This window comes from Nestor notabilis, unplaced genomic scaffold (assembly GCF_000696875.1).
Source record: "Nestor notabilis isolate BGI_N333 unplaced genomic scaffold, ASM69687v1 scaffold25255, whole genome shotgun sequence".
Taxonomy (NCBI): Eukaryota; Metazoa; Chordata; class Aves; order Psittaciformes; family Psittacidae; genus Nestor; species Nestor notabilis.
In genome coordinates, this window is record NW_009930130.1 from 1 (window position 1) to 18,632 (window position 18,632).

Below are 18,632 nucleotides of genomic sequence, written 5' to 3' on the forward strand. Positions count from 1 at the left end.
CCGCTGTTCAAGGCCTCCTCTCGGGAGATACCTCGGCAATTGGTCAGAATGGTCTGCTCTCCAACAGGGAGCGGAGCACAACAGACCTGCCATCTGTCATGTTTTATGTGGTACCCCATGGTCAGATCATTACCATTGAGACAAGGAAGTACAAAATGAAATATAATCCTTTGTAAAATAAGAAAATTAAGTTTTAAGTAACTTTAAGTTTGGTGGCTTTGTACATAACAACAAAACTTTCCAAACCTAAAAAGCCCAATTAAAAGAGAATAAAAGGATCCTTGTATAAGATAAATCATTGTAGCTGACAGTTTTAGGACCTTATGACCTTTGGACAAAATTTATTGTAACCAAAACAGGACTGTAGCTCAGGAGTATCTGAAACCAGCAGATGTTCAGGAGGTGCTGTAGCGAAGTTAACTGATAAGTAGAAGGACGAGGAGAAATCACTCGCTCATGTCAGTGGTGTTACCAAACTAATTAAGCTGGTGTAAGCATTTATCTACTGCGCATGCTTCAAAGACTTCCAGAACAAGGGTTCAAGGAACGGGCAAGTGATGAAGATGGTTGGAAGAAGTAAATGACCACCGAAGACCACTACCACGTTGTTATGTGCATGTGAAAATAGGCATGGAATTATGTAAAACAGCTCTCGGACAACTAATGCATATGTACGACATGTATCGGAAATGTAATGAATATGTATGTTAAGCAACAATCTAATCACGGTCTGTTTGATGGTTAAACGAGACACACATTAGGAGGAGATATCCCCTGTGTCTCCCAGCGCTGCAATAAAGAATACCTGCTTGTCAACTTTGTTGGCGAGTTCTTAACGAGTTCTACAAATCACCATGGATAGTCTCAAGTGTGAGCAATAAAGCTAGACCATTTTCTCTGCTTCGCATTCTTTACTGTTGCCTGACCTGTGATAAGTAACAACTGCCTTTTATTCCTCTAGGAAACTTTTAATCTGAAAATGTAAAAACTAGACAGCAAAACTGTGTGCAGAGACTCTTCTCCCAGGTCTTGCTATTGTACTGATGCTAACTGGCATCTGCTAGAAAAATCCTGGAGCCAAATCAAGTTCTACAGAAAAAGCCTGTAAAATGAAGAATTTTCACAGACTGACTGAGCAGTCTCCTGGTACAGGTCTGAAGGTGCCAGTGGACTTCCCCGAGATATGACATTGGCCAAGGCAGTGGTAGTCCCTCATCCAGTGAGGGACACAGAGGCCTGTGTGAGACTTCTGTGCTCCTTTCATTCCTTCAAAAGGAATGGATACCATCAAGAACTTTCAACAAGCACCTGAAATGTAAAACTCCAGTGAGGAACAAAGCTATAAACACAGTTCTACCGTACTTCTATAGCATTAAGTGTCAGCTTTTTATAACTAGATTAAAAGTTAAAATAAAAAAAGTCAAGAGTGGTCATATAAAGGAAGAAATCCTTTAATGCTTGAGAGAGCAAATGTTTGGTTGGGAAGATTAATGCCAAAGGAATATCTTGATGCATAAATCAGTTGTCAAAGTAGCTTGGACTTCTGTTCCTTAGAGTTTTAAAAAATCCATCTATTTTTTTAAAAGGTTTTTAAAAGACAAATTTTATTCCTTTGCAATTTATAGGAAAGAGATGTTTCTATAATTTTCTTCTACGCAATGCACATTTAATAGCAAGGATAGTCAGGGAATTAGTACCTGCCGCTAAGATAATTACATAGTCCCTCCTGGAAAAATCAAGTTAATTGTGCTTTTTATGCCATGTTTCTATACTTGCAGTAGGAATCTATCCTTCAGAGAAAGAGGTTTAAGAAGTTTTATTAAGTGTAAATATACATAAACTTAAGGCATATTAAGTAAACTGTACAAAAGATACACTAGCAACAAGTGAGGGAACTGTATCCACACAAAAGCCAAAAGCAATTACAAATTACTCATGCTACTGAAATGTACCAGGTGCCAGTGGTACATTCTGGTAACAAAAAAAATAAAAAGGAAACAAAACAACCAATATCAAGAGCAGTAATTATGTTTTAGCATCTATTGTCTAAATTTGAAAGTCATATTCCAGAATACAAATAAAAAAATAACTGATGACCTGACTTCAAATATCACACAGAAGTCATGTTCAGGAAGCATTGAAAAATTCCCTCCATTCTAAAATGTTTAGAGACATCACCTAGTACACACAGGCCGATGTTAATCTGTGTTGTACTATGACATAAAAATCACCACAGTATTTTACAGAACCTTGGTCAGAGCCTGAGCTGGTTTTAGAGTCAACTCAGTTTAACTGACATACAGATCAGTACGGCCCAATAACAAAAACATGCTGCCATCATTACAAATGTGGACTTTTTATTACAGAAGGTTAATTTCAGAATATTACATTTGCCAGTATATGAAAAAAAGTTGTCGTGACCTTGATTCTTTTTAATCCACTACCATTAGGTTAGTATTAGTCCTTGGAAATGACATTTATTTTGCTTTCATTTACTCAGTCTACTGACTACCTCACATGGCAAAGAACCTGTGGATACTAATAAACACAAGAACAGTCAGTTACAGAAGCAGAGACAAACAGCTATCAATAGTCCCTAAATAAACACATATTTTAAAGGAACATGATTTTTCTGTGTGGCTCACAGTTTTCCTTAATTAGAAGAATATTGCTTTAGAAAGCTTCTACAGAGAAGGAACTGAGATTTGATAAGGACCAGGCAGTTACAAAAAAAGAGAAAAGAGGATCACAGAAGGAAGCAGAAATACTACCCACCTGGCAGAAAACTGTTATAGCTGTCAAATTAAATGTCTGCAGTACTACAAAAGAACAGAAAGTTAGAAGCTTAAATAACGCTACCATTATCATAATATCTAAAATAAAATACTTACACCAGAGCCAGAAGAGTCACACACTATGTTAAAGAGTTTTATATATCCTATGCAAAAATAGCTTAGAACTAAAGATAATTTGGTTTCAATTTGCAGCCTGTGTTCAGATTAAGTTTTGGTCCAGCTTAAGTTTTGCTGTATATCCTAGGGATCCATGTTTCATTCAAATATTTTATCTAATTATAGAACTAAGGAACAACTTAATTTAACTATTGGCTGCTAAACCCCTTTTTTCAGACTGCAGAGTTGTAATTTTTTTTTCAAATCAATGATATTTATTACTGAACTCTTAAAACACCGAAATACTTCAATACTTTTATTACAAAATGCTATCATAAACTAAACTAACCAAGACATAAATGCTGAATTTTTATTACTTTTTTCTTCTCTCTCTCCACCCCCCAAACAAAGGTATATACATGTATGAGTACGGTAAGATACTACTTCCACATAGTGCTGAACAATGAAGAATATGTTCAAGAGATGGGTTACATTTTCTTCAATGTATTTGGATTGGAGTTCCCCATGCACTAATTTTACTGTGATATTACTGAGGAAGAAAAATAAAACTGAGCCTGGCCTACTGGTCTATCTTAAGAATGCAGACTCATTTTGGACCATTTTGATGTATCAAACATTAACTAAATCTACAACTGACTAGCTATATTGCCAGAATTCACGTTGCCCTACTTAAAGTTATCTCTAGTTTACACATTCAAGTAGTACAGTGAGGTTTCATCTGGGACTATCAGCAGTTAGAGACAGCTTTGTTTTCAAACTGACTACCCTTCTCTAGACTAATAGACTATCACAAGACTACAGTGTAACTACTAATCTTTTTAAAGAGGTTTTGGTTAAAAAAGTACAGTATGTACAGCGTGGTCTCTGGGCAGTTTCATAGATAACTGAACAAGATGCAGACTGAAATACACTTACATTTGATCTTGCTGCTACAAGAAAGGCTTGGGGATGGATATGCAGTCATGTGTATGTGCTAACTATACACGTATATTAGGAAACACACAAGCTATACTCTAGAAGGGAAAGTATAACTTTTTTGTTAGAAATCTTATACAATTACAAAAAACAGTAGTTATTTTTAAGTAGCAGTATTTCAAGTTGTCACTTCCCTCTGCATTTGTGCTGTCACTTGCAATTCTATCTTTAAGTCCACTCTGACTTGTAACTGTTAACAAGTTAACTACACTCTTGTCTTACTAATGTCCCCAGAAGATAAATTATTTTATTATAAAGAAAAATGAAATTCAGTTGTTTCACAGTTGTAACAGATGTTTATAATCATGTTTAATACATAGCAAGGAGGAAGTGTAAGCAAAGCCTTTTCTAAGAAAAGGCAAATATATTGGTTAATTTTTTAATGTATTTGTGTCCATAAAACAAAAGGAAGTTCATACAAACATTTCTTTACACTTAAAACCAGTTTCGCTGCTGAACGCAAGAAGAACCCATCCTTTTAGAAGACATCATACCAGAGCTTCAGAAATTTTCATCTTCATCTTTTTGGCAATTATAGACTTTCAGCCTTCTTTTTATAACTATCTAGAATTCCCGTCAAGGTTGACAATAGATCTTCAGATGTGAATTCCTTATAGTCTTTCTCAATTTTCACATTCTGTTCTTCAAGATATTTCTAGAAGAGTTATAGAAAGTTTATTAGAACTATCATGGTCTCTATTGAACTTGTTCTGCTAAAGGATTTTAAGCAGTCATTGAACAGGTTAAGTGATTTCAGTTAAACACTTATTTGAAAGATGTCTGCTAGAAGCAGATTAAACTTGACAGGATGTTATTGCTGAAATTTAATGATCAGTTCTGATTACTTGTGCCAAAGGTTTTGTCAACAAATTTATTTAACTAGAATCCACAGACTCAGTAAAGCAGCTCTAAAAACTGTTACTTTATTGGAAAAAGTTCTAATTTCCATGTGTTTAGCTGCAGTTGCAAATGTTTCTAGAAAGAATTCATTAGGAATATCAAGTTTTAGCTTACCTCTGTGGATAGTACATGACTAGCAATCACTTCTAAAAGACGATGCAAGTTATCACCAGCTTTCCTTCTCTCTTCTGTTGTTGTTTGCAGAACAACTTGATACCTGAAAAGTAAAGGCACTCAGAAAGTCATGTCCATAATTATTAAATTCCTGACATTTAAAACAATCACTTCAAGTCTCATCTATAGTCATCTTTAGCAATAATTTTTTTCTACTAGTCTTAACTTGAACCAAGTTAGATTTATACATTAATACTTGAGTTAGAAGAAAAAGGACTGTATTCTGCTAACCAGTAAGAAACAAAGTGCCTTAGAGTCAGACTAGAGCCAGAACAGTTCTTCCAGACTGTAGGGCTGTAAAAATGTAGCTGTCACATAAGTTTGGAAACAAACTAATTTCTTTACTACAACCATATATATGAAAAGAAAATTACATGGGTATCAGGAGTTCTGATACAGCAGAGAAATATTATAGCAAAATACTAAATGTATGAATTTGTGAAATTAATATACTGAAATGGGTAGCAGCTTAGCAAGGAATTTTATGCCAGGATTCAAGAAAATGTCTTTATCCTTAGAACACATAAACCCCAAAATAAACTACACAAACAACTTGAAGTTATGGGCCTTACTGTCGTTGAAGGTCATGCAATTCATTTGTGGCTTCGCTGAGACCTTCATTGACTCCACTCTCAAGTAATTGTTTATGCTTCTCTAACAATTCCAGTTCACTTGCACATTTTTGCTCTTCCTCTTCTGCCTCCTGTAAACATAAGAGGAAAAATATATAAATTGCATAACTCAGGACTAATTAGGATTTTTTTCCTCATTTACATTATCTGATTACATTCTGATACTTGAATTCAGAATTTAAAAAAGGAACTCCAAACTCAGAACTAAGAAAACTAAACAAGGACATGCCCCCAAACATAAAGTTTCAGGTATAAACTAAATGAATTGCCCTCAGCCACCTAAGCAAAAACATTAGCAATTAAATAACCCTATTTGTGGTTATAGGTCAGGAATTTGATGTGGAAGAGCAGTTATATGAAATATTAGCTTAGTTCAAAAAGCATTTTTCTCCTGGGCACCACAGCCTCGCCAAAGCCATGCTGATAGTTGGGAGGTACTGAAGTAGCCACTTAGGATAGGGACCGCACCCTCACTGGGGACGAAAAAAAAAAAAAAACCCAAAACAAGGAAGCAGCAGTTTTATATTATTACAACATTTAGTGTGCTTTTAGTCAAGTAATTTCTTCCTTAGTTTTTAATGTGATTGAACATGTTTACTAAACCCTGTAAATGTATTTAATATATACAAACTGAATTAGACAAGGCAGATTCTGTTAACTCTAAAATCTCCTTCAAGCATGTGCTTTGAGAAATCCTGAGGTCAGGAAATGACTTCCATTACTTTTATTACTGACTTTATCAGCTTATGATTTACAGAATCTGCCGAAGTATGATGCCAGATTCTCTTACAGTAAAGTGAAAACTGGCTCACTTAGGGTAGCACAGAAATATTTCTGAAAAGAATTAGAGAATCCTGCAAGAGGAATGGAACAAGGTAAGGCGAGAGGTCCAAACAAAAAAAAATGCAAACCTAAAACTTAAGTATAAATACAAATATTAAGGATATCATTAAGGATAGATTGTCATCAAATTAAAAAGCTCTACCTTAAGCTTCTGATGGTAAAGATCATCCAGCTTTTCAGCTTCTTCTTTCAGTGTTTTCACACTGCTTTTCTTGTCTACTACCATTACATTCATCTAAAATGAAAACATGACCAAGAAAATATAATTCAAAAAGAATTCAAAAAGAACCCATGCCATCACAAGCAACACGTGGTAGCCTAGAAATATTTAAACCATCCTGAACCCAATATTGCTAAAAAAAATCTTCCTGATGACAACTTGTCAGCCACACAAGAGACTGGAATGGGCAAATTACTAAAGCCAAATCTTTCCAATGTTTATGGTCAAATATATGTAAGCTGTGAAATCCTCAATGCGGGGAATACATAGTATTTAAACCAACAGGAGGAGACCCTAAGTCTCACAAAAACTTTTAGGTTTCATCATAATGAAAGCAATCTTCTCATAGTACTCTCCTTCCACCCCATAAAACCCCATCTCAACCCAACAAGAAAACCCAACAAAACCAACCCACCACACCACATTTCACCCATGCAAAAGGCCAAATGAGACCACCAGGAAACATTATAGTATTTTAGTCCTAATCTTCATTAACTAACAGACCTGTTCCAAAGTATCTTCCAAAGCCATTTTCTGTTGAGTAGCTTTCCTAATTTCTTCCTCAGTCTGGTTTATGATCTCCATAAGGGGACCCTGTAATACACATATAAGATCTGGTTAATGGAATTTTTTAGTTTGAACTAAGATGTATCTCAGTACATCTCTTCCCTCTCCTGTTTTTATTTAGGCTGCTATACCCTCTAACACCAATTTTCCTTCCTATATTAGTGTAGTTATGGCAATACATCACACAAGCCTTTTCAATTAAGTTTCATGGAGAGGTTAAGAGAGACCTTTCAGCACTTCCAAATAAACATTTTTTTTGTGAGTGGTAACAGAAACACTTGGTGTTGACTCTACTTACCTTGATCTGAGTTCTGTATTTGACTAGGCAACTTGGTCCTGCATCAGGATTAAACTGAATCTCAAAATCGTGACCTTTGGAATTCTCAGCACTTACTGGAATTAATTTCAGCTTTCGAGCCAGTTTATGGTACTCTGCCAGTTGCATTTCAATCTGCTCAGAGGAGAAAAGGGCAAAAATCATACAGAAAATACAAGTGAAAAGCTTTGCAAAAATTATACATGTAGAGGTTTAAACAGATTCCTGAGTTGCTGTGTAGAAACATGATTCCATGTCATGCCACAGTATGCAGAAGCTGTAAGTACTGACAGTCCAGCAGTTTACACTGCTTGGATTAAGTGCTGTTTTATGATTCTTTCAGAATTTGCTCTTCAAGGTTTCCAGCGTGTGTGAGACTGAATGGTTTCACCTGTGGTTTTTCCCTAATTATCTGCTGTATTTTTTGCTGCCTCAGCTTTTTGAGGAGTAGTTGATAAGGAAGGAGAAAGAATGCTTGAAAAGAATACAGATAACTAAAACAATGATCAGTCATCATGTTGATATGCTTTCCTTGTTAGTTTTGACAGGAAAGGATGCATATCCTAAGAACATTTAAGCATACCTCTAGACGGAACTTATTAAATGCTCTGTGTTCTGATTAATGAGTGCCATTTACATGCGAACGCCAAAACCCAGAAGTACTTTTTATAGTTTTATGTGCTTCATACTTTCACAGTATGAGGAATTTAACTTAATACCAAGTGTTTGATAAAGGGTAACCCTGCCAAATGCAAGTTCTTTAGTTCTCCATCTAGCAAAGCAGAAGCTTTTAAATCCCACCATGTATAGAACCACATCCTTTCATTCTGTTTGAGGGAACTGAATTTGGCCCTTAAAAGCTATTACGCCTTCCATATAAAGGACTAATCTGGCACTAAATGCATGCAGATACTGATTTAAAGCTCTAGTTTTGCATTACTTCCTTGCCACGAAATCTTAACATTAGCCTGAAATTGCTAATGTTGAAGTTCTTGATGCTATAACAGCGAGAGCTGACAGTGGGGCACATTTCAGCTATGTCCCTTGTGATGCAGGAAAAAAAAACCCCAAACCTGAAAGAATACAGCTCCATTATGGTCAAAACAGAAAAGGAGAAAAAAAGAACCCCACAAAACTAAGGCAACCATCTCACATTTTTTCAGTGAGATTGTAAACAGAACCCATTCTTGTCACTTTAGACTATTAAGACATATCAATGCTGCTGTTAAGATTATTTAGGAAAGAAGTTAGCAATAGTCCAAGTCCCATATTTAAGCTTGCATGATGAAAACTGATAGACACCTCTCAGTGTAGTAAGGTTTTCACATACCGCCTCTTTATTCCTAGCATATTTCAGTTCTTCATTCCACAGCTGATGTTCTTCTGCTTCCACTTCCTTAGTTAGCTTGTTAATGGTTTGCTGCAACTCATTTCTCTCATGATTTATTCTCTCAATGTCCGCAACTGAGTACTTTTGGTTATCGAAGATGTGCTGGAGCCGGGCATTCTCCTGCTTCATAGCTTCCACTTCCATTTCTAAGTTTACAAAACATTTGTGAAATGTATGTAAAATACCAGCGTATATAGTTAAACCACATGTCTCTGTATTTTTATTAGTAAATAATAACTATTCAATTACTCTGGTGTACAAGCAGCTATCAGCCAAATAACAACCACTACTAGCAATCCATTTTGCAAAGTTATTTGTGCCATCATCATAAAATAAGTGTCTCTCTCTATCCTGACATTGAGAATTACAATTATTTTAAACCTATTTCTAGCTTCACTATTGCATTTGTGACCAAAGCCTTCTTACCCGCTGTCTCAACTTCCTCATTAACACCTTTCATTTTTTGATCAAGGATGGCTATATGAGATTCCAGATTAGCCAAATAAGCCTGGTATTTCTGGACGTCTGCTTGAAGAGATGCTTTCACATTTCGTAGTGATACTCTACGATCCTAGTAAATGGATTGAAAGAACAGCCATTATTATATTTATCTAAAATAATGTTCTTGCTTTCCAGACAAGACAATAGATTAATCGGTAAACTTCAATAGTATAAATATAAAATTAAAGAACTTTAACAAATTGTATCTGTGACAGCTGAATCAAGTTAAGTATCTTTAAGGTAATAACAAAAAGGTCTGAAAATATGGTTTGTACCATAGCTCTCGCATTTAGTCTTTGATTTGCATCAGGCATTGCATTAATAAATACAGGTAATTCACAGCTTAAGTATAATAATACACAAAGGGCAGAAAACTATGGAAAGCTGGGAACATAATGAGCCCATTTTGCACAGTAGACAGGAGTCTCAATTTGCCAGCTGCACAGCCACTAAACTATTTTTGTACTAATGATGTATTAAAAGCAGAATCCAACTTTTTGAACAAAAAAATTTTCTCTAAAAAATATAGTTACTGTTGAATCATAGACTGGTTTGGGTTGGAAGGCATCTTAAAGATCATCCAGTTCCAACCCGCCTGCCACAGGGAGGAACATCTTCCACTAGACCAGGTTGCTCAAAGTGCCGTCCAACCTGGACTTGAACACCGCCAGGGATGGGGCAGCCACAGCTTCTCTGGGCACCTGTTCTAGTGCCTCACCACCCCCATAGTGAAGAATTTCTTCCTAATACTTAAATCTACCCTCTTTCAGTATAAGGCCACTACCCCTTGTCCTGTCACTACTTGCTCTTATAAAAAGTCCTTCTGATTCCTAAGGAGTTCTCATACCAACATGTTTTGAAAAAATAATGTTGACGTTCAGAAAAACTGGTTCAACTATCCTATTAATATTTCAGTCAATGCAAGATTTCATTACCTGAAAATATCTGCACAATATCAAAGAGTGATTGAAGATTCCACAGTAAATGCCTTGAGTTAATGGTACAGAATCTGTAATAACCTAACCTAATTAAAATCTCAGGGCACTGAAAATAATTTTACATTTTTTTCAATATATCACCAGTATCTGTGCTTAACAACAATTAATAATGGTCAATAACAGAAAATTCACCTCCACCATTTAAACAAGTGTAGATGTAATTTACTAACCGGCTCGTTTTCCTTTTCTTTTTCTAATCTTGCAATCTCTTCATGAAGCCTTTTGTTGTCAGCTGTTAAACTTTCTATCTGGAATTCATCTATATTAAATAAATCCTCTGGTGTGGGGGGAAAAAGGGTGGAAGTTACAAATTAATCTCACTGAATATCATCACCTAATCTGAGTATCTGTGCTTTAGCTTCAGCACAGTAAATACCCATTATCTGGACAATTATTTTAAAGAAACAAAACCACCAGCAAACGAACCCAACCAAAACTTCTAACAAAGCCATCAGAAAAACCTTGCACACTTCCACTGCAAAGCAAATAGGCAAAAAAACCTAAACAAACAAGATATGACATAAGGACTGAAAACTTACTTCTTAAGAGGTTAAAATCACACATGCGAGGTCAGTTTCCAAACTGTCATATAGCCCACACTACAAGATGGTGTTTGTTAGGCAAGTTCCATCTATTCCAGGTTCACAAGGTAGGCTGATTTGTATACTCCTTTCTCATCTGCGTACTTCCTTGCCTCTCGAGACATTTTTTCCCTTACTTTCCTCAGTGTTTGCTAAACAACGGCATGTTTACATTTTCCTGCTAATATCTAATAATCTGGTAGCTTGTTATCTCTCCAACTGATGACTCCAGCTTGCAATAGAAGTGTCTTTAGTCTGGCTTTTCATAGTAGGGCACAGAACGCAAGAACTATTTTTCCTCCTTGTTTTCATATTCTATTTGTATTTCTGTAGGTGATGAAACAATTAAAAAAAACCCAAAAAACAAACTTACTTTTCCATCTCCATGACGATAAACAAGGTTGCATGGTGAATCATACATGGGAACCTTAACAACAGTTTGGTACACTTGCAAGCTGTTTTCAGAACTTTTAGAAGCTGAACTTCCTTATTCATCAAATGTGCACACTCTGGTAATATATTTCTTTTTTTAACTGTTAATTTTGTCAGACAGACAAGAACATCTGCATGGATGGAATTTGAATCTGAAGAACTGTATATGGCTTTTCTGTCACAAAGCCATGAAAACAATAGGGTTACACAGGTAACTGATAGCTGATAGCAGAGCATGATCCATCTGTCTGTACTGGTAACAATGCATAAAAAAGGAAGCATCGAGTCAGAGTGACTGAAAGGTACGTGGGAATTTTGGCTTCCCCTACTTCAGATCGCTTTCACGTGTAAGCTGAGCATAACTGCTGCTAAGAGGAAAGAAACTAGTAACAGAAATTCTTCATTAAAACGTGAGAACTTACTTAATTTTGACTGCACTTCCGCATCCAATTCTTCAAAAGTATCTCCCCCTTTCATGAACTGCTCATAGCACTTCACACAATAATCCATAAAAACCTGAAAACAGTTTAAAAAGTTTTCATTTCAACAACTGAAAGGGCTGTAAAATATCTACATAGTCTAAATCTACTCAACCCATGGGATTGAACTTACATAAAAAATCTTTCACATGTTTGACTGCACTTCTAAAAAAAAAAAAAAAAAAGAAGGAAGGGAGAAGAAGAAGGAAGGGAGAAGAAGAAGGAAGGGAGAAGAAAGGAGGAAGGGGAAGAGAAAAAGGAAAGAAAAAAGAAAGAAAAAAGAAAGAAAAATAAGAAAAAAGAAAATAAAAAGGGAAGGAAAAAAAACCACCATCAACAAATCAACATATTTCCCCCTCTCTTAAAACACAGAACATCAACAGATTATATCCTGGCAAAAGGTGAAGCCTAGAATTCACATTAAGAAAGGAAATACTCAATACATTTTTCTGCAATACCTAACAATAACAGTAGATACAATATTTAAGAATTTATTATCTTGAAGCATATGATCCTCTCATGCTAGTTTGTGAAAACTGTAGATCTGTTTAACAGAGCTAAATATGATCACTATATTTCAGATATGCAGATGTCAAGAGTACTGATCTACAGTTAAAGTTTATGCAAGAAGAATTTACTGGATACTTTAAATTACAGATCTTTCAGAAGCAATTACAACAGTATTGTAAATTTTGTTTCAACAGATATGCATATGTATTGGGGTGTAAGTTTTAAAGCATTTTTACTTGTCAACTGTCAGATTTGTAACCTTGGTCTAAAATTCTGATTTAATTTGATTTTTTGCACATCATACAATCCTTTCCAAACATCTGCTGTGGGTTGACCCCAAGTTAAATCTGAGAAGTACTAATAGTCTATGATAAATTTTAAAGAAAGCAAGCTGATGGATTTTTAAGTGCCTGAATTACATTGCCACACTATTCTGTGGCTCAAAAATTAAGTATTATGACCAATTTTTAAACAGTGAACTGAGTAGCTATTTGCAAAAGCCACCATATTTATAATGAAGTCACTGTCTTTAGACTATACTCTGTAAAACTAGTTGATCAGACTTTTGTATAATGAGACTATACTTCCTAGAGAACTCTGTGAATATAAACCAGAACAGAATATACAAACTCAGATAAAATTGTTGTGTCATATTTAAGTTGTGTTGTTACAGCATATGGAAAAATCCAGTTGAACAGCTCTGATAATCATGGTACCTTGTTATGTACAATTCCATCATCTGTCTCTCCTCCCCTGTTCTGTCCATCATCAAACGATGGTGCATTTTCCCTCATGGCAGCATACAACTAAAAGGCACAGGTGCATACAAAAAGCAAGTGTGAAGATCTACATTAGTTCTCATATTAGTTTCATGTTCATGATAAGAAGCAGAGTAACACTGGATTAGGATTTCAGCAAGCAGGTATAAAGATGCTGCTTCAGAATGTGACCAATCACAGGGTAATATGCCTGTGTTTAGTTGACTAAAAGCATCGGTGAAAAAGCATTAACTTCAAATTGCCTTGCTAAGCCAAATGGGTCTTTCCAGCATAAAAGATGGGATTTTTATGTGTGACCAGTTAAGCAGTGGTGAACTTCTGTCACAGATTTCAAATTTTGCTCAGACCTGAGCTGGCAGCAACAGAGTTAACACTTTAAAAAACAAACAAACAAAGCCCTCCCAAACACAAACCCACCCCACTCTCTAAAACAATCACAGAACACTTGAATAATTGCTAATGAAAATTCCACTTTAGATTTCAAATGTAGGAGAAGATGGCACATGTCATAAGATGATATGCACAGAAGATGCATGATTACACCCAGTAACTTTTCACATTTTTACGTATAAGCCATCATCTCCCCCCACACTTCATACACAAATTTATCCAGTGCACACAGTTAAAAAAATATCATAATGTAACAGTAAAATCTCAGTACTAAAAGTAAGGCTAAGGACTAGCTCCCAGATAGCAGGTAAGAACACCTACTTTTTTCTTCATATAAATATCAAAGAAATATTTAGAAAGCATTTGAGAGATCTGTATTGAAATGAACATTCCAGCCCAAAAAGTGGAAACATGTGACTTAAAAAGGACAAATATTACCTTGACACAATCAATTAACCACACTAAAGCTGCCACAATCTGAGGCCACGTATGTGGTGCTCCCACTGTGTACATGGAGCTTTTTGACAAAGCAAAGGGGTACCTACAAAGCCAAAGAAAATACATTTTTAATAGCTGCGGCAAAGTGACAAAAAACAAGTAGACATGAAACCAACTATTTACATGTAGATCAAGGCACAGATGAAGAACAAATTCAATTGTACTTTATAATGTACATCAAAGGAGGTAAGCTGAGTTCTTACAGCACTACTTTACTCAATTACCAACTGTTTCTCATTTCTAATTCAAAGAATATCTTAAGTTGGAAGTGACCCATAAGAATTGAGTCCAACTCCCTGCTCCTTGCAGGACTACTAAAACTAAACCATATGACTAAGCGTTGTCCAGATGCTTCTTGAACTCTGACAGTGTTGGTGCTGCAACCACTTTCCTGAGGAGCCTATTGAGTAAGTGACTACCCTCTTGGTGAAAAGCCTGTTCCTAATGTCCAATCTGAAACTCCCCTGACACAGCTTCATTACATTTTCTTGTGTATTACTGCTGGTCACCAGAAGGGAGATCAGCACCTCAGCCTCTGCTGCCTGTCTTGAGGAAGCTGTAGACTGTGATGGTCACCCCTCAGCCTTCTCTTCTCCAGGCTAAACAAACTACGTGACCTCAGTTGCTCCTTGTAAGTCTTGCCCTCAAGGCCTTTCACCATCTTGGCCACCCTCCTCTGGACACACTTTAATAGTTGCCCTTCTTATACTGAGGTGCTGCAAACTGCACACAATGTTCAAGGCGGGCCCACACCAGTCAGTGTATAGTGGGACAATCACCTCCTTCTACTGGCTCACTGTTGAAGAAATGATTGAAGAAATGGACTTCTGCATATTCAAGGATTAGGAAAAATTCAGGCCTCATAAAAAAGCAATTTAAACTATTCCTTCACACATTCCTTAGTCCCTTCATACACTCCTTCACCTCCCTTACAGAGGAAAGGTGGGCACTGCAGTACTAAGGAAAAAGGAGTGGGTAACTTGTAAGCATGAGGTGATTCATGATGAGACAAAGACCCCTAAGGAAAGGCAAACATGAGGGAGGGAGTAATAGTCAATAGATGATGTTTAGACTTCCAAACTGAGTGTGCAAGCCTGAAGGATTTCCTAATATACGAAAACAAATTGGTACACAGGAGTTCCATTCTTAGAGGGCAAGATTCTTGCTTCTTGGGTCAAAGGCACTTTGAAAATTTTGAATTTTAGAACAGTTGCATATAAAAGTATTAACATACTAAAAATATGGAACATGCTAGTTACAAACATTATCTCAATCTTCTATATATCAAGAAACACAGAAGTGAAGACTTTATTCTGCCTTTAGAGGGACTGCTGCCCAAAGTTGTTTTAAGAACATAGAATAGGAAGCTACTGATAAACTGATAGTTATAAATAAGTGCTCATGAGCCATTCCGGCTAAGAATCTTTAAAAATTAAGTATTTAGGTCTGTTTTCTAACTTCCAAAAGACAACTTGGAGTTCTCAAGATAAGCCTTTTTATGGAGGATTACACTCTTGGTGTAGCAGAGCAAAGCCTCTTGAGAACAACCTCCTTTTCAACATCTCAGCTAGGTCAGCAGTTTCAAATGTTATAGGTTAAACCAAGATTTTACTAAAATACTGAGAAGTGAACAGAACAGATTTATAACTATATCTAAGGAGTCCTGGTGCTTTGACACTATCATGGGCTCAGATCTACACTAGGAAAATACACTTCACTTTTTTTTAACAAGACCTGAAAATTCACCGTTACCATTAAGCAGAGGATTATCTTTCTTGGTTGTTGGTGGATTACTGGTTCCAAACACTTACTGAACAAGATTACAACACCCAGCTACTTAGTGGTTGTTTCACCTCAGTGGTCATTTTTATTATTTCCACTCTCTGCTTTGAAAGCAAACAGAGAGATTACAGGAAAAGTTATTTTTAACTAATTAAACATTCTGAAATTGGTTTTTTACTTCTTGGACTTTAACAGAATGAACCAGAACAGTCTGTAAAAAAGTTTTCATAGAATCATAGACCAGTTTGGGTTGGAAGGGACCTTAAAGTTCATCTAGTTCCAACCCTCTGCCAAGGGCAGGAACACCTTCCACTAGACCAGGTTGCTCAAAGTCCCGTCCAACCTGGTTTTGAACTCTTCCAGGGAGTGGAGGATTTGCGACTGTCTTTCAAATTTTAAAAGACATAAAAACAAATAATTAGATTTTACTTTACAAAGCCAGCTTCCAACAACCTGTAGTTCTTGAAGTTCAAATACAAAATGTATAATAGAGTCTGAGAATTAGTTACTCCAGAGATTAAACTTGGAGCTAAACAAAAATTAACCAAAGTAATCACAACATTGTAGTTTCAGAGGAATAATGAAGCCTATCCATTCTCCTCAGCTATCATGCAGAATTCTTAGCTTTTAATTTTCTATCTGGGTCATATCTATTTAGCATAACAGACTAATAATAATAATCTTACCCCAGCTCTTTAAAAACTTTGGGAACTTCCTCTTCAAATTTGGAGTCAGGCAGTTCATAAGAAGGGCAAAGAAATCCATAGATAAAAGTGAAGATTTTTAAAAAGTCCTTAACAGATGGAGACTGTAGTGATTTCATGGAAACATTATGGGCATAACCATTCTCACCAAGAAACTGAAAGAAACATGGCATATTATTCACTAAAAATCTAAAGTTGAAACCATGAAAAAGAAATATTCTGATTACCACCTCTTATGCCTAACAACATACATTTAGAATAAGTTAAAAAGTTACCTCGCAAAGCTGTTTGATACATTGTTGGATGAATGCCTTGTCATGAAGTGGCCTGGGATCCTTGATCTTTTCTGTACCAAACACACCATACTGACTGTTGCGTGAGCCTCCAACCCCACTAGTTCTAAGAACAAAAAATACATACGGTTCTTGTGACAATACAAATAAAGGACTTTTTTAATGTTTAAGTTGCTACAATTGCTATTTTTATGTTTCGATGCCTGAAGGTTTCTCTTCATTTATGATGACTGGAAAAACAACAGCAACCTGGAATCCATGATGCACACATTCAACAGAGGGATTACTGCATCCTAGGTGAATATCTTCTTCAGTTTATTGAACAAAATATAAAGACTAAAGTATTTAAGGAATGTTTAAAAGGAGTAGCTCCCTGCAACAGCAGGGTCCTATGGAAGAAGATCCTTGCAAGACAATGGAACACAGAACACCATTAACTAAGCTGCAAGATTATAGACTTTTGGAAGGTTTGCATCTCAGAGAACAGGAGAACCTAAATCAGAGTGTACTGAAGACACTGTTCTTCCTTAAACAGGCAAATGTATTGAGGACCTCTTAAGGTCTGCAGTGCATATCATTCCCAAGAGGAAGAACAGCTCTCGGAGCAATTCCTACTCCACAGTATTATTGTTTAGTGATCAAAGCATGGATGAAAGCAGACCCGAAAGTTTGCTAGCCTCAGATCCATTATTCCCTGTAACAAAAAGCAGTCGAGAGACAAAGAATACAAAATGATGTGGGAGTGTTATTGGTTTAATTTACATTACAGTGATCCAAAGTGCTTAATACCTCTTGCCAAAAAAGCTGACTTTCCTTTCCGAAGTTCCAGGTGTAGGTTTGCTCATGCTTAGCTTCCCAAACGTACCTCTGTCCTTCCTAAGGGATGGGGAGAAGAATTCAAGTGAGTATTTCTACCATTTCATCTTTTGCTCATGTAAGAAAACTATAAACACATGCATATAAGCCTAAGCATCCTCAGCATAGCAGCATCTCAGAAAAACCAAGTGATTTTAATGCATTATTTGTCAATTATCATGGCTTCTTCTGCAAGAAAAAAATGTAAGTATACATTTCATACACATGCCCTCCCCCAGCCACCTCTAAAGAAATACGTAAGGAAAAAGCATTACAATTTGAGATATGTCATGGGTATACTAATAGATTAAAGAAAATTTTTTTCAGAACTGGATCACTTGTGCAAATATCCTTAGCTGCAGAAAGTTTTCTTTTTGCTGTTCGTGTTTTTTTTTTCAGCTGATACTTAGACACCCAAATACACTACAGTACTCTTTAGAGTTAGTTTTATATACCTATTCTTAACCAGATGCTAAGTAACACTTACATCTGGGGTGTTTGAAGACCCATCTTGTTGTTGTCCTGCACTCGCAGTGCCATCATAGACTGCCGACCAGCGCTGCCAGCAATAATTGAGCTTCGTCTCATTGTGACTAAACTGTAAGTGAAAACCTGTCAGCATTGGAAAATCCAGAATCCAAGAATATTTACATTTTTAAACACCACAACGACTTTATAAAAGGTCAGAACAAATAAGTAGAACAGTACTTTGGGCCAATCAGTGTGACAATTCCAAAAAATATTAGGTTCTCTTAAAAAAATGTAAATTAACACACACACATAAAATGTTCATGAGACTCCAGAACTAGGTAGCAGCAGCCACAGCCTTTCAAATTAACTGTTTTATTGATGAAAGTGACAGGGCTTTTTTGAAACCTACTATTTTGCCTTTACTCATCTG

The 18,632-nt window shown here is 36.1% G+C and overlaps 1 protein-coding gene across 1 annotated transcript; it reads right to left on the reverse strand.

The window, feature by feature from the left end:
* Positions 1-4,246: 4,246 nt before the first annotated feature.
* On the reverse strand, positions 4,247-18,319 carry NDC80 (NDC80 kinetochore complex component). The gene is made up of 16 exons (XM_010015279.1): positions 18,219-18,319; positions 17,666-17,752; positions 16,859-16,982; positions 16,566-16,738; positions 14,038-14,140; positions 13,147-13,236; positions 11,864-11,957; positions 10,599-10,705; positions 9,356-9,500; positions 8,870-9,075; positions 7,522-7,674; positions 7,161-7,250; positions 6,579-6,671; positions 5,534-5,664; positions 4,902-5,004; positions 4,247-4,542 (listed from the first exon to the last, which is right to left on the reverse strand). The coding sequence occupies exons 1-16, from the start codon at positions 18,317-18,319 to the stop codon at positions 4,420-4,422; spliced, it is 1,923 nt and encodes a 640-aa protein (XP_010013581.1). The 3' UTR covers positions 4,247-4,419.
* Positions 18,320-18,632: the final 313 nt, after the last annotated feature.